Consider the following 16,748-nt stretch of genomic DNA (forward strand, 5'->3'; position numbering starts at 1 on the left):
GAACGCCCAGCTTAGTCTTTGTGCTCCTCTAAGAGAGTCACCCAATTCTGTATAATTCCGTGTCCGGCCTGCCTCCAGCCCTTCTTAAAAAGAAGGATGGGAGAAGAGGCGAAACGGGAGCAGAATAGGATGGGAGGAGAGGAGGGAAGAGGGGAGGAGAGGAGGGAGGCAGATGAGAACAGGTCTTGCCTTTTTTTTCTCTCCCAGTCACTTTACATTTGGAGGTAGACATTAGAGCAATGGTTCTGATTGATCAGCGGTGACTTGAAGCAAAACTTCACACCAGAAAGGTGTCGGCAGGCTCCCGGCTTACTGTTTCTTGACGGACCAGTGCCTCCCAGGAGACTCACAGATGCGCCCTCCGCGGCTGCAGGACAACTCTGCCCACGAGTTCCTCAAACTACAGCCCACGCACGGTTGGTTTCTCCACCTTTGGGGTCTCAAGTGGCTGCCACCTCCCGTCCCCTCCAGCCCCTCCATTCTGTCCTTGACAGAGCTGTGACGGGGGTGCCTGCCTCACCCCTTCCCAGGGGCTGCCCCATCCTCCCCTTGCCCCTTCTTACCCTAGTGGGGGCTGCCCACAGGCAGAAAAGCTGGCCCTAACGTTGGCCTTGACCGGCTGGGGCCAAATACAAGCTCGTGCCCTAGTGCCCTCCAGGCAAGATGCTACTTCGGGGAGTGGTGGTGCCTCCAGGGCTGGGAAGCAAGCCTCCTGGGATGATAATCTGCTGGGCTAAGGTATTTTCCTCCAGCTTGTTGAATGGAACCCACAGCCTTACAAAAAACATGGCTTTCTACTGAGGGAACAGGATGAGAAAAAATATGTTTAAAATTCCAAATGTGACCTTCTCTCCTTTCCGAACAATGAGAACACCATAAAACACATTGCTTTTACCTCGTTACGGCTGTGGAGAGAGAGGGGAATAGATGCAGCTATGTTAGTTGATAAAGGTTCTTTTAAGAGCTGTGTTTTACAGTTCTTTTTATTGCATGCCAGTCGTGAGAGGTGCTAATTTAACAACGACATGTTTTCCAGGGACAACGCGTACTAGAATTAGCTCACATTCATCGACACAACTCAAATTAACTACAGGAATAATGCCCACATTGTGTAGACCATTGCATTCAGCTCATTCAGCAATGTTCCATTTATGTATCTCAGGAGGAAATTTTGTGGCCTTGAGTACAGGCAATATACTGCTGTTGCTGTTGTTTTGTTTTTTTGTTTTAAAAATTACATCAAATCTATTACCACTGGTAAAATATGCAAGAATTCAATGTATGCTTAAAAGGAAATGATTAGCAGAGGACTGACAGCTAAACACTACAGACAATGGAGTCATGAAAGTGCAGGTATAGTGTATTTTCATTGATTTCCTCTTTCTTTATCGATTTGCTATTCCTTAAATACTCACAGTCATGATAGTTCCAAAGATGTCTGATTTTTGGCTACGCAGAAGAAGAATAAAATCATCTAAGTATGCTGGAGAACAAACCGATTTCTAAGGCAGCGTTTTGTTTTTGTTTGGTTTTGTTGGCAGGGTGTGGGGTGGCTTGCAGTAGCCTTTTGAACTTAGCTAATAGCCCTCAGGGAATTATAATTCCCCTCTGTTGTAAAAGTGTAGCAAAACTAGACTTCTCATTTGCTTCCCACACATGGCATTTTCCCCAGTTGCCTTTCAGCAAAAGGAGGCTAACATCTCCTTTAGCTGTGCCCTGCCAACTCCAGCTTTGTCTCAGACCAGCTCAGTCTCTCCCTGGCTGTGAGTGACAGCCATTTTTCATGTTGCTCAAAGGCCACAACTGTAATCGCAACTATCTGTGCCAAAACCTCTACTATCCATCCTGGCTCCTGCTCCTCACAGGACTTCCAGGATCTGAAACAAACAAACAAACAAACAAACAAACAAACAAACAATTGCCCTCTCAAATCGGAAAAGATTCTGGAAACGCAAGCTAAAGCTTCTGCACAGCAGACATTTTGTGGAGAAGAGAGTCAAATGACAGCCTGCATCTCTAATGAATGACACGAGGGAAATCCAAAAGGAGTGAGTCATCTCGACCACCAGGGGGCTCCATTGGACCACAACCTATATCACAGCGGCCAATGAGCGACCATGATTATCCTTCATTGTTTACCTGTTTACAAGGACAATCTCCCACAAGCAAAATCGGCCTTTTGTAATTGTCAGGAAATACTCTACATGGTGACGAAAGCAGAATGCTTGCCATAATAATATACAACTAACCTCGAAGAAGGAGAACTAAATTTGAACTTTCTAATAAGACCAAGAATGCCTAGAATACCAAACTTTACAATGATACTTTGTAATAATGTCAAGAATAACAAGAACACAAAGTGTGATGGGAAATGAGAACTTATAATTTAGCCATACCAACCATTAGTGACCTCATGGCTAAAGTTTTTTCCAGGAACAATCATTTCCAGATAATTAGGCAACACCATGTTTTTTCAACCTCTATATTGCTTTTCTTCAGTGGTTTGGAAATTCAAGGATATACATGGAAATAGTTTCACGAGACCTAACACTTTTTCCAAGTAACAAAAATCATAAAGTCTTTTTGAAAAACCATCTTTACTCCTTTGCTCCTCAATCCACCCATTATTTCATGGTCTGAATAAGATAGTTATTTCTCTTTATGAGACAGTATCTACTCTCCCGATCAAAGGCTGATATCACTGAATTCCTGACCCCAAAGGGATTCATGCCTTAGCTGAGCTAGGGATTCTTCCACATTACCTTACTATCTGTGTCTACACCCAGACATGTCTTGACAGAATTTTATCTTATGTATATTGGAGAAAAGTCCCAGAAAAGGCAAATCACTTACTTTTTGATATATACATATACTTTTTAAGGTCTTTATTTTTACACATGACACATCAAGAATCAGCATCACAGCAAAATTAAGAAGCATCATTTAGCCCGGCAGAATATGTACTGATTAGATTGCCGTCTAATGGTACTTTTGATGAAATAGCTGTGAAAAGTCATTAATTTTATGCTTTAAAATGCTGTGTGATTTTTTTCTATGTAGCTCATTTGAAGATCACATTACGCCTTGCCTCCTTTTTAGAAAGTTTTGTGTTAGCCACTGGTCAAAGTTCTGAACTCTCTGCTGAGTTAGGAAGGCAAGATAGAGTGCAGAGGATTTTCAGGGCAGGATTTATAATATCTTTCTTTGCATGATACTATCATGCCAGATCCATGTCATCACACATTTGTCCAAATTCACAGAAGGCATAGCACCAAGAATGGACCCTAATGTAAACTATGGACTCTTGATGATTAGGATGGGTCAATGGAGGTTTCTCAATTGTAATAAATTAAACACTCTGGTGAGGGTTCCTGATACTGGGGAAGGCTACGCATGTGTTGGGGGATGGGGTGGAGGGAGACAGGAAGTACACAGAAAATCTCTGTACCTTCTTCTCAATTTTACTGTGAACTTAAAACTGTTCTAAAAGAAGGCCAGAGCCTTTCTGGCTACAGAACGCTAATCCTCTTCAACTGGATAGTAGGCCAAAAGCATTTTGGAAGAGTGTAGACATATCTGATGTAGAAAGAAAACTGATACTTTAAAAGTTGGGATGAAAGAAAATGCTACCATCCTTTTCCTTAGACTTGTAACCAGACTCTTGACAAGACCCACCTGAGGCATGAAGTGGGGTTCTTTTGGTTACATTGTCTTTCACAAAGATGGATGCGCCCTGATTGATAAGTGCTTCCACACATTCCGTGTGTCCCTTAAAGGCAGCCAGGTCCAGAGCAGTGCGGCCTTTCTCGTCCCTGATGTCCAGGTCCACCAGCGACTGCAGAAGGACTTCCAAGGCCTGATGGTGCCCATTGTAGGCCTGCAAGGAAGAAACCAACCACTCAAATGCTCGCTCACCTCAAATCCCACAATAACCCACATGAGGGGCTAAGCCTCCAAGGTCACCATTGGAGACCACTCCAAACAGCACATCAGAGAGATGCTGGGGATAATTATTGAACAGACAAACCAGAGAGTCAGACTGAAAAATTATAATGCACAAGCCTCACAGCTACATATGAATTTCTTCATGTTCTTTCTTGACTGTCAAAGAATTTGCTCCAAAGGTACTAAATGTATTCTTATATTTATGTTTATCCATCGAATAATCTAATATAGATTAGCAGTTGAATGAATTAATATAATCTTCTATCTATCAGTTCAGTCCTAAACATACACAATTGGAATATTTTGGGGGAGACTTTTCTGTTAAACCTAGAGGGAAAAAAATTCCTAAAAACAATGTGGACTTGGTAATTCATCAGAAACATACAGACCTGTTACAGTGTAACATTTTAATTCCTAAGCATGGGACCCTGGGCAAGTTTCTTAATTTCACTTAAAATTTGTTTTCTCATCTATAATATGAGAGCAACAAAAGCTGCCTCCCAGGAAAGATAAAAAGAGATAAATTCACACAGGCTTTCCATAATATCTTGTACACAGTGGATGCTTCCTCCTTTCTCCTTTACTTCTCCCATTGATTGTCACGAAAACACAGACACAATTATGGAAATATATTCTGTGTACCAGCAGCAAGTTCAGGCCTATTATGAGGCCCTAGCTATGTGAGGTTAAGAGGCTTCACGCTTCTAAAACACAAAATCGAAAGACTGAGAGATAATTTTCAGTAGGTCTATAAGGTAAAAAAATGCATATGCACACACAAAGCAAAGGACATTGGAAATAAAAGAGAGAAGAGGGATCAGGATAGGAGGGGGGACCTGAGGAGGGAGAAGGAAGTAGAGAAGGAGATAGAGAGAAGACCTGCCCCCAGTGTCCTCAGCAGCCAGGGCCCCCTCTTCTGTCAGCTGAACTTTTTGCTTTCCCCCCCAGCGATTACTCAAGGCACAACATATTTGAAAAAAAGCTTGGCACAGACAAAAGATCAATATCTCTCATACACAAAAAGCTCTTACAAGCCATTTTAAAACTTAGTAAAATGTACAAAGGGCATGAAAAGACAGCTCACAGAACAAGAAATATGGAAGGCCAATGAACATATGGAGAAAATATGTAATTTTTTAAGGTACTATTTTTCAACTACCAAATTGACAATGATTAAGTTTGGTCACGTCCAGTATTAGTTAAGACATGGTGAAAAAAGCAGGGACGCCTGGGTGGCTCAGTTGATTAAGTGTCTGATTTGGGCTCAGGTCATGGTCTCAGGGTCCTGGGACTGAGCCACGTCTGACTCCCTGCTCAGCGGGGAGCCTGCTTCTCCCTCGGCCTCCCCCCCCCCCACTCCCTGCTCATGCTTCCTCTCCCTGTCTCAAATAAATAAATAAAATCTTAAAAAAAAAAAAAAAAGACATGGTGAAAAAAGCAATCTGTGCTCTGCTGCTGGGAGTATGGTGTGACATTTGTGGAGAGTGATTTGACAAAATCTATCAAAAACTTTTTGAAAAACTAAGCTGCAGACTGTACATATAACATGACCTCATTTATATAAAAAGAAAATATATCCAGATATATACCTATTTATATCTATGTATGTTTCTGTATTTATAGAAAATTTTGAATACAAAAGAAACGTAATGGTGGCTACCTCGAGAAATGTAAGTAAAGAAACGAGGATATGAACTGATTTCATCTTACCTTTTTAAAAATCATTTGAATTTTTTCCCTAAGTCTATGTTGTTAACAACAATAATACCCAAAACTAAATATAAAAGGATCCAAAGAATTTAAGAGTACTGATAGGAATTGTTTTAATACTTTACATTATTTTTGTGAATGATCATGGTTATTATATAGTATGTAGTAAACATATATATTATGTATAATATGCAGTATAATAATCCACATGCTGGTGAGTTTCAAATTTCGATCCCGTTTCTAACTTGCCCTTTTACTTCTAGACTTGTATATTCAACTGCCTATTGATATTTCACTTGAACAGATGCATCTCAAGTTCAACACTTCCCAAACCAAATTCTTAATTTCCTTCCTCAAACTCACTCCATCTGCAGCCTCTTCCATCTCAGTAAGTGGCAAGGCTATCCTTCTCGTTCCTCAAGCCCAAAACGTTGGAGTCGTCTTCATCTTCCCTCTTAAGCCCAGGGTCTGTAGCCCTATACAAGGGCTCTGGGACACTAGGGCAAGAGGGTGTTGGAAAGTAGTCTCTGGCTCCCCATCCCAGCTTTGCCAGGCGCTGTACAGGGATGTGTCTGCTGAGAGGAAGGGACCCGCTTCGCTAACCACACGGAGGTCTCATCAGGTTCTCAGGCCCTGGCAGGAAATCATCTTCCCCCACATCTCTGTGGTAATTCACACAGGCGCAGTGTGGCCCGCAGCAGCCCTCAGCGCACCATCATCTCTGCCCTTTCTTTAAAATATACCCGGAATCGACCCAGCTCTCACTATCGTGCCATCCTCTTTTGCCAGGACTGTGGCAAAGGCCTTCCTTTCCACCCTCGCCCCACCGCGATCTACTACTGACGCGGCCTCCAGAGGACATCTCTTAAAACCCAAGTTGGACATACCAGTTCCTGACGAAAACTAGTCAATGGCTTCTTCCCTCCTCAATAATAAAATCCAAACCCATTCAGGCCCTTAAGATTAGGCCTCCTTCTATCCTGATCATCAGCATGCCTCCTCCACACTCTGCTCAACCACACTAACCTAACCCCTCCTCCTACCCCATGCTTAAATATTCCTCTGGGCTACTGCACCTTTTTTTCTTTTCTTTCTCTTCCCTTCTCTTCTCTCCTTTCCCTTCCCTTTCTTCCTTTCTTTCTTAAAGTTTATTTATTAAGGTTTTTTTTTAGTAGTCTCTACACCGAACATGGCGAACATGGCGCCCCAACTCACGACCCAAAGATCAAGAGTCACGCGCTCCTCCGCCTGAGCCAGCCAGGTGCCCCTGCATCTGTACTTTCTATTTCCTGTCTGAAAAGCTCTTCCCCCTAAGGGCCACGTGGCTCTCCTGGTACTTCTGCTTCAGATATCACCTTATCTGGAGGCTTTTCAGAGCCAAAAAACAGCTCTCCACCCACTCAGCGTACTACCAGACACTCTCCACCCCACTTAATCCTGCTTTATTTTATCTTTATAGCACTTACTACCACTCGATATCTGTTACTTATCTGTTGGCTTGTTTATTATCTGAGGTTGAAGGCACTTCACACGTATTGCTCACTGCTGTTCCCTAAATCATGCCTGGTGCATAGGAGACACTCAAACGATTATTTGGTGAATAAATGATGTAATATAATGGCTGTTAATTACCATTTATTAGTATCTGTAGTAGAAATATATATATATTTAGAAATATATTTTTTAAGTAGCAGCTATTTATCTGTGCAAACATTCTTTTTATTAATGAAAAAAACAAAACAAGCACCGTTAATTAATTTGTCCAAGATCACTTAGCTATTAGGTGACCAAGTTAGAATTTGAAGCCCAGAATCTGCGACCACTAAAATCTATGCTGTTAGGCAATGTCTTATAGTTTTTCTCAGTGATTCCACCTAATTGACTTTTAAACAAAATACTTTTGTCTCTACATGTTATGGCACAAACAGGTGAATAATAAAAATTGAATAAAAAACCCAGACCCCCCTCTCTAGAAGGCTTAAGACAGAGATAAAGTGACTTGAACAGAACTATGAGGCAAGAAGGTATACACTGCGGCTAACTTCTGGACTATTGTTCTTTCACTACACAAACTGCCTTCCTTGAGACAGGAAAATAAATTCCTCTACGTCCACCTTTCTGACCTGTACTTGCTGTGCAAACCATAACTGCGTAAGATTGTAAGCCTTTAGTTTGACCTGAATTTTGCAGCAATAGCTAAATTTACTGAGCCCTTGCTGTGAATTAGGCAGTACTGGACATGTAGCACCTCATTTCATTGCCACAACAACCCATGATTTGGATACTACTGTTATCCCCGTTTTCCTGACAAGGACACAGAAGGGCAGAGACGTTACCCAGCCTTTCCATGGTCACTCAGCCTTACATGGGGGAGCCGGCATTCAAAGACAGACCAATCAGACCCCGGAGCCTCAGCTGTGAGCGCTTCATGAGCTCCTACAGAAAGGGTGCAACAAGACCAAAAGGAACATGTTTCTTTACCTCTTGATTGTACGAAATTTCAAACTTTGTACGTACAAAGAGAAGAGGAGAGTGTAATGAATTCCTATATACCCACCACCTAGTTTCAGCCATTATCAACTGACTATGGGTGATTTTTAAGCCAACTTGGGAGGACCTATCCTCCAGTAAAAGGCTGTGGTACTAGGAGTGTCTACACCAGGGTGTAAATCAGCCTATCTCACTTTACTCTGGGCATATCTGTGACTTATTTGAAAACTGACTTTGCTTAACACTTCTTCTCATTATAAAGTGTAATGGTAGCAACTGATTCTGCTTATATGGAAATCCTGACTTCACACCAAAGGGAAATGAATCCCCCATGGAAACAGCAGGGTCCAGATGTCGTCTGCAAATGCTGGTTCCTTCAATGCCAGTTAACTATTATGACAAAGATCGTAAACATTTTAATTTCCATCAGTATGACTTCGTCTAGGAAAATAGAATCAGCAACTTATAAATTGCATGCGTATCTACAAAACAGGATGGCTAACATATTTAGATTTAATAAAGAGAAGACACAGGGGAAAGAGAAATGTACGTAGGAAGGAAGCCAGTGTGAAGGAGTCAGCTCTGTTCAGAATAGCAGAGTCACATTACAAGGCACTTAAGTTAGGTGCTGAATTTATCCCCACACTTTCTCCTTTAATCCTCACCACAAAAAATAAATCCATCAGCCTGTGTTAAATTTAGAGGCTTAATAAAAAAAAAAAATAAAAAGATGGAATGACCCTGCTGGAAATTAGGAAAGCTTCAGAATTTCAGCTCATACTTTTTTCTACATCAGGCACTTTAAATTTTCCTAAAGACAGAATGGTTGAAAGGCCAGATTTACTCACAGAATTCCTTTCATGTTTTCCCCAGTCTACCTTGAATTTTAGCATGCAAAAGCATGACCCCATAGAATTGAAGACATAAAACTAGGTACACTCAAAGGGCAATTTATTTAAGGGGAATAATAAAGGTAACTTTGATTAGACAAGAACTTTCACTTATTTTCACACTTTGGAACTTAACCCTAGAAACAAATGACCATGTGATGTGGAATTCTATTTTAGAGTTAAATGCATGATTTTGTCTTTGGGCAGGTAGATGGTTCCTGGAGCAAAAAAGAATACAATAAAGCTTTAAACTCTTTGAAGGAGGCTTGAGTAGGCAGGAAAGGAGACCCTTATCCCATCAGCAGTACATGATGGAAATCGCCCTATTTCTCTTTCTATTTCCGTCCTAAACTAGCTAATTAATGGGTAGTTTCAGCAATAATTTCTGAAATAACTAAATGAGGAGGTAATCACAGAAAAGAACAAATATGCCAGTTCAAAAACCATGGAATAGTCTGGCTTTCAACAGACAACCCAGCTCAAACCTTCCCAGAGGTAGCAAATTTGCTTTCTGAAAAATCTTTATTAAAAATATATTGTTAGGTCACTTAAATATGTCTTAAACACAATTAACTTCTTTGAACTCTTTAGATAGGAACTGAGGCCAATGAGAAAGAATTTGGGATCTCAACAGAATCCACGAAACAACGGGTCCATCTGGAAATCTTGACAGTGGGAGCCTTTCATTTGCATAGCCTTGTTTCTTGATTTAATTTTTTCAAGTGGATGAAATGTTTATGAAATTCACTGGGTTGATAACCCCGGAGACTCGAATCATTCAGCCAGGAAATAGTAACTCAAGGCAGGTCAGGTTTGTTGTGGCAGTCAAGGTTTGGGGGCATCTGGTTCTATTTCACTGCTAGAAAGCATCCTCGGAAGAAATAATGTGTCTGGGGTTTTTATTAAGTTAATTGCCACCGAGGCCCCTGGGGAGGGTGATGGGCATATTTGCAGGGTTCTTAAAGCAAATTATAATTTTTTAAAAGGTGTTAGCATTTAGAGGGCAAGAATAACATAGTTTTAGAATTAATCCACAGCTCTCACCCTGGTCAAAGTTGTCATCATCATCATCATCATCATCATCACTTCCTGGTTCTCTTGCTTCTGTTTTTGTTCCCTTACAATGTAAACTCAACACAGAAGCTAAAGTGATTCTTTTCAAACAGAAGTCATATTGTATCATCTGTCTCTTCAAATTTCTCCGAATGGTTTTCTAATTTGCTCAGAGTAAAAGCTGAAGTTCTTACAATGGAGTAGGAGGCCCTTCCCTGACTCCCCGCCCCCTCCACGACATGTCACACCCCATCCCCTGCCACTCTCCCTTCCCCACTCTGCTGTTCTGGGACCATGCCAAGCAAACCCTTACCCCAGAGACTGCACTTCTGCCCAGAACACTCTTCTGTCCGATATCCACATATGGGTAGCTCTCAAGGTCTCTGTTCGAATGTGCGAGTATGCTACGTCAAGTACAGCCTCATCCGCCACCTCCCAGTGCGTCTTCCTCACCATTTGTAGCACGGGCAGCACTTCTGACCATCTGTCATGTTATATATTTACTTGCCTACTTCTCTCCTAGACTAGAAACTCTACAAGGACAGAGGCTGGGTGGTGTTTCCTGCAACCTCTCCAGCTGCCAGAACCCGTGCTTAGCACACACACGGTCAGTGTAAGTCAAATGAAAGAATGGTACGTTAGCATCAGTGAGGATGAAGCTAGCTGATTGCACCTGTGTGCCAGGCCCTGTTCTAACCGCTTGACATGCATTAACTCATGTCATCCGCACAACGGTCCTCGGATAGAGGTACCATGTCTAGGTGGGTTGTTAGTGGGAAGACTGAGGGCTAGGATCTCCTCTCTGGGTGTACTTCCCAGGCACCTGCCCTCTTCAGAGGTGCCAAATGCGCAGTTCTCTCCAGTAATAACATGCTCTCCTGTCTTTACATGACCAGAAACCCACAGATCTTACCAGAGCAACTGGCACACAGTTAGCAATAATTTTTGGGAAAAAAAAATGAGAGATGACAGAATTTGGGGGAAGCTAAGAAAGTCTCTTCTCAGATTACTAGCAGGTGTGCAATGCAACCAACCCCACTTACAAAGGGCATGAGAATTCTACCTGAGATCACCTCAAATAGTCCTCTCTAGGGGCAGCTAATGCCGTTTGTGAACCCTCAGCTTTGGGGTACCTTCTCCAGGCGCAGCAGATGGTTGGGCAGAGATTCTAAGGAGCAACCTTCAGAGCAGCCTGCTCTGAGAGCCAAGTGGCATGAAGTTTACACATGCAAATATCCCACTACCCCTCCGGCTTTCCCACTCTAAGTCCAAATCCAGAACAAAGACTGATGCACATTTTAGCCTAATTTCACTGGACTCAAAATGTGTGTGTGTGTGGGTGTGTGTGGGTGTGTTGGTGGGTGCGGCAGAGAGCGGTGAATGGGATCAAGAGATGTGCTGGCGGCTCTGTGGGGAGACTGGCAATGAAGAAGGGGCTGCAGGCAGGGTGATCAGTTTCTCCCAGTCCTCACGGGACGGTGTCATACCCTCACCTTGCCTGACTACTTACGTACGCCCATCAACAAAACACGCCCCTCTGTTCTACAAAATCTCCACCTCAATTATTCATCAGAATTACATTGAGAAGTGCTTATACTGGATGGTATGAAGTGAATGTCCTAACAGTTAAACTCAGACACCCAGCCCCTTTGCGCTCTGCTTAGCATTCAGCCTCCAGGTGCACGCACACACCGTCGCTGTGGCTGGGGACTGAGGCCTCACGTCACGGCAGCACCTTCTACAGGGGAGCTGCTCTTGCTGGGTGTGGCTGCCCGCCCCAGAGGCTCTTGGGAAGAGCTGATGACTACCAACTCCGAGCAGCACGCCAGCTGAGGCAGCGTGCTGGGTGAGTGTGCTGGCTTGCTCACCCCCACGGACAGTTTGGGGATCCTCCCTCTGAGCTGTTGCATTTCTCTTCAAATAGGGTGTGAAGAGGAGGCTTCACTGGTGACGGAGTAAGTCTTCCTCCCCGCCCTGAGCTCTCCCCAGTAAAGAGTCAGAGGCTCGCACCTCGTCGGAGACCCTGATTTCAAGTGCAGGCAGAAAAAGCGGAGTTGCGTTTATGCATGTGCTCATCTTGCTCCCACAGGTTTGTGTTTCAATAGCTCACAACTTCTTAATTGTGGTATTTGGTTGATTTTGTGGTAGGCTGTAGACTCATGTATTGTTAGCTACAATCAGATCTTTAAAATCAAAACGTGTTCTTCAAATTTCCTCAATTTTTTAAATTTAACTACTAGATAGTAATAATTTTAAAGATTGTTAAAATGTATAATAAACATTTATTAAGTGCACTGTGGAAAATCTCTTTTCTTTTGCCCTCATTTTACAGCTGAGGCAACTGAGGCCCAGATGGGGTAAGTAATGTGTCTGAGCTCACCAGTGGGTGAAGTTGGGATTGGAATTTGAGTCAGTCTTTCTCTCTGCAGCCTGTGCCTTTACCCATGTACTGTTTTCATTATTAGTTATTATTGTGTTACTATGCTTTCATTTGAAGAGCAGCCTTGTTCTAGGAACACTTAGGTTCTTTTTGTAACAGAGGAAGCCACCCCCGGCATCTCACTTACAGCTAAGTGGAGCGGACTCTTGGTAGCACCAGAGTCTGAGTCTTCAAAACCATTGTTGGTTCTTTCTAAAAGCTGTGAAGACAAAAAGAAAACATTTGTACGTGAGTAAAATCTGCAAAAGAAGTCCTCCTTTATGGATACTAATGTTGACGTAAATGCAAAAGAGGCTTCAGAAATGTAAAAAATGATGCAACTTAGCAATATGAGAAATCTGGTTCAGCACATCTGAAACAAATAAGAACTCGGACGTAGCATATCTAAAACAGATACTCTCACCGAATCATTCAACTTCTAGATCATCTCAGTCTTTGCTAATGAAAAAAAGGCTGTCATACTTAAAAGATGCTTAGTCTCACCAATCCAGGAAAATAATTCATGTTGAATCCACTTTTCACCCAGCAGGTCGTAATAACGAAAAATTATAATACCTAGTGTTTACTCCATTATCAAACACACATTTACTGGAGATAGTGTTGGAAAAGACATCTAAATCTCCGGTTCTCATGGAGCTTACATTCTAGGGAGGGAAATCATAGACAGACAAATAAATACAGCAATAAGAAAATATCTGCTAATGACACGCTGTAATGAAAATAAAATAGGGTGATTTGACACAGGATGACTGGCAAGTTACTTAACAGCTGATGATCACGGAAGTCCTCTCCAAGGAAGTGACAACTAAAGTTACGACCTAAATAATAAGAAGAATTAAACCAAGTAAAAGTGTGGCAGGAGCGTATTCTGGAGAGGAAGTTGTAGAGAAGGGAGTACAAATGCATCAAGGGGGGACAAACATGGTAAGCTGAAGGAACAGAAAGGATAGCGTGACCAGGGTATGATGTTGGTGAAGGTATCAGGAAAAAGACATTCTCGTGGACCCTTGGTGGGAACTAATTGTTAAAACCTTTCTGGGCAATTTGTGCATACCTTTGACCCTAGGAATTAATTCCCAATAAATAATCAGACAAGTGCATGATGATGCATGTATAAAGAAAATTCTTCGATGAGTAGTTGATGAATGATTACCAATGTGCCTAGACATTGAAGATTCAATAATAAATAATATATTAAAATATCCATTTGGGGGGGGAACAGGGTAGACAACAACAAAAAAAGAAGTTATGCAGTTAATTAGAAAATGGTATGTGCTATGGAAAAAAATAAAACAGGGAAGGAGGGTTCAGAAGGCCGGAGGGGAGGTCAGCTCGCAACTTAATAGGATGATCGGGGAAGGGCTTACTGGATGAGAAAAGTCTTGAGGGTGATGAGAGACCCTTGTGGACATCTGGGGGAGGAACATTCCAAGCAGAGAGTCTTTGTCTTTCAGACTCCTGGGTACAGGCTCCTTGCTTAGTGAGGGTGGAGTAGCCAGACACAGGGATACAGGGCATCCACTTTGGGGCAGTGTGGGTCAAGCAGATGCTGTAGGGCTCTAGGACCAACGGTCGTGGCACTGACAAGTGTGCCCCCCGCCCACCCTCCAAGCCAGGATGATGTGTCCATGGAGCAGCCGTTCTGGTGGCTACTTTCTGATTCCCTGTCGCCCTGGTCATGGGGAAGAGGGAGCCGCCCCAAGTATTCCAAGCTCAGAGTTCATGCTTATTTCTGGAGTATCACCCTAGTGTCTCTTCTTCTAGACAGCCCAACAGGCTTGTAAATACCTATTTTAAAACGTCAAATCTTTTTCTGCTTAAAACAAAAGGGGGAATGAAACATGAGAGACTATAGACTCCGGGAAACAAACTGCGGGCTTCAGAGAGGAGGGGGGTGGGGAACTGGGATAGGCCGGTGATGGCTATTAAGGAGGACACATATTGCATGGAGCACTGAGTGTTATACATAAACAATGAATCATGGAACACTATATCAAAATCTAAGGATGTACTGTATGGTGACTAACATAACATAATAAGAAATTATTATAAAAAATAGCTAGCATTGTTTCTGTTTCCTTCCAATGAAACCTGACTGATTCAAAGAGTAATGGGGTTTATCATAGCAGTTTTCTTAATAGGGGAGGCGAAGGGGAAATTATACCCCTCAATGCGCCAGAAAGCAAAACTTCCTAAAATCCACTTTATCCACTTTTCTCCTGGAAAGTCCCAAACTTGTTAAGTGGAAAAACACATTTTAAAGCCATATGTGTGGAATGGTAGCATTTCCATTTAAAAAAAAAAATCTGTATTAACGTGACGATAGCTATATGGCAGAAAAAAAGCCTAGAAATACCTACCCTAAAATGCTTAGTACAATAACCTAAGAGTGGGATTATGGATGAATTTTATTTTCTTCTTTCTCTTTCTTGATTTTTTTTTTGCAGTAATTATGTATTGCTTTTGTAACTAGAAAAACACTAAAGCTATTTCTATTTGGGGGAAAAAAGCCATTAACCTTCCTTTTCATTCAAGGGAATGATGTCCACGGACCCCCCAGATAGATCCAGAACTTCTTTCTAGTCAATGCATGTGGAACAAAATGTCCGGATCCTCTGGTAGATCAAATAGCAGCGTACAATTTATCATCTAAGAGCGCATGTTTTTAAGTTTGCAAAGGATACAATGCAAATAATTATATGAGAAGTATAAGGCATTTTATGTTTGTTTTTATTAGTATGAGAATAGAATTTGGAACTTCAACAATCTAGGATAAATTAGACTAATGAGACTAAATTTAATTTTAACTTCAAAGCAAACAACTTTAAAACCAATCCACCATGCATAGTTGAAATACAAGTAGCCCTAACTGCTTGAAAAGGCTAGAAAGCAGCTGTTCTTTGCTTTGTTTTGCAACATTATCACCTGCAAGACTTCCTGGAATTGACAGCGTGTACCAACACCAAATCCTGCCCTAGAACGAACTTTTAATCAAAGGAACACAGGATCATTTCCATCATTATCACAAACATGATGAACAGAGACAAGAAGACAAAATACTGTTCACGGCCACAAATTAGGCATGTTTCCAGAAGATTTATTATGGAATAAGATTTTTCCACACACATACTTTGATCATTCTAACAGCATATGATATTTCACTTCTATCATTTACCAAATATTTGCAGAATCATCTCTATGCAGGACCCCGGGTTAGGCACCAGGTTTCAACTGTGCAGTGAGCAGATGTTGCTGCTGACCTGCGTGAATGTGGAGGCTAATGGGGAACCCACAGAAATTAACGGGTAGTGAACATAATGGGAGCTAGGATGCAGGATGCTGTGGGAGCACGAAGAGGTACTTGACATAACCTGGGGGATTAGAGAAGACTCCTCTGTCAAGGAAGGTCTAGCCTGAGACCTGGATGGTAGGAGTCAGCCAGGCACAGAGAGAGAGAGAGAGAGGGATTTCCAGGCAGAAGGAAGAGCATGTGAGAGGAGTGAGTACAACAAATTTGAAAAACTTTCAGTTCAATAAGGCCAGAGTAGTATGTAGGGGTGAGGAAAGGATGAGTAGCAGAATGGGAGGCTAGAAACATAAGCAGAAAACAGATTGGTACAGAATGATTATATCGTTATTGTCCAGTCCAGGACATTTTTGAGAGTGATGACTGTGCCAGGACAATAGCTGTAAACCAGGACATCAAATCAGGATGATTATTCAGAGTCATTGAAGTGCTTTAAGCAGAGAAGAGGCACGATCATGATAAGATTCTTGGGTATCATAAAAAAATATCTCTGGCCACAGTGTGGAAAATGAACTGCTTGTGGTGTTGGGGTGGGGATTACAACCCCAGAAGCAGGGAGATCCTATAGGATATTTTGACTCTGGAATCTCCACATCGTGAATTACTAAGTTGGTGAGACGTACTGGTGGCCTGGACTGCAGAAAAGGCAGTGGAAATGGAAGGAAGTGGGTCCATTCAAGAGTTTCATTCACTTCTTTATTTGTTCATTCCATAATTGTTTTTTAGCACTGTGCTAGGCACTGAAATTTTCAGTTTCAGAATGGTCCCTACCTACATGAAATTCATAGTTTAAAAGGTATAGTGGACACCATTCATTGAAGAGTGGAGGAAGGGGAAAAGGTGGAGTCAAGGGTGACCCCCAATTTTCTAGCTTTGGTAACTGGGTGAATGGTGATGCTTTCTCTAAGAAACA

General features: G+C 42.1%; 1 protein-coding gene across 3 annotated transcripts in view; it reads right to left on the minus strand.

Moving 5' to 3' along the window:
* ANKRD44 (ankyrin repeat domain 44) overlaps positions 1 to 16,748 on the minus strand; it is a 309,633-nt gene that overhangs the window by 23,191 nt on the left and 269,694 nt on the right. For all 3 annotated transcript variants that reach the window (XM_044381322.3, XM_057303669.1, XM_026492270.4), the window contains exons 17-18: positions 12,656 to 12,727; positions 3,676 to 3,877 (exon numbers count right to left, since the gene is read on the minus strand). In XM_044381322.3, the coding sequence (XP_044237257.1) occupies positions 3,676 to 3,877; positions 12,656 to 12,727 (274 nt within the window). The remainder of the gene's footprint in view (positions 1 to 3,675; positions 3,878 to 12,655; positions 12,728 to 16,748) is intronic.

This window comes from Ursus arctos, unplaced genomic scaffold, assembly GCF_023065955.2.
Source record: "Ursus arctos isolate Adak ecotype North America unplaced genomic scaffold, UrsArc2.0 scaffold_1, whole genome shotgun sequence".
In the NCBI taxonomy this organism is placed as follows: Eukaryota; Metazoa; Chordata; class Mammalia; order Carnivora; family Ursidae; genus Ursus; species Ursus arctos.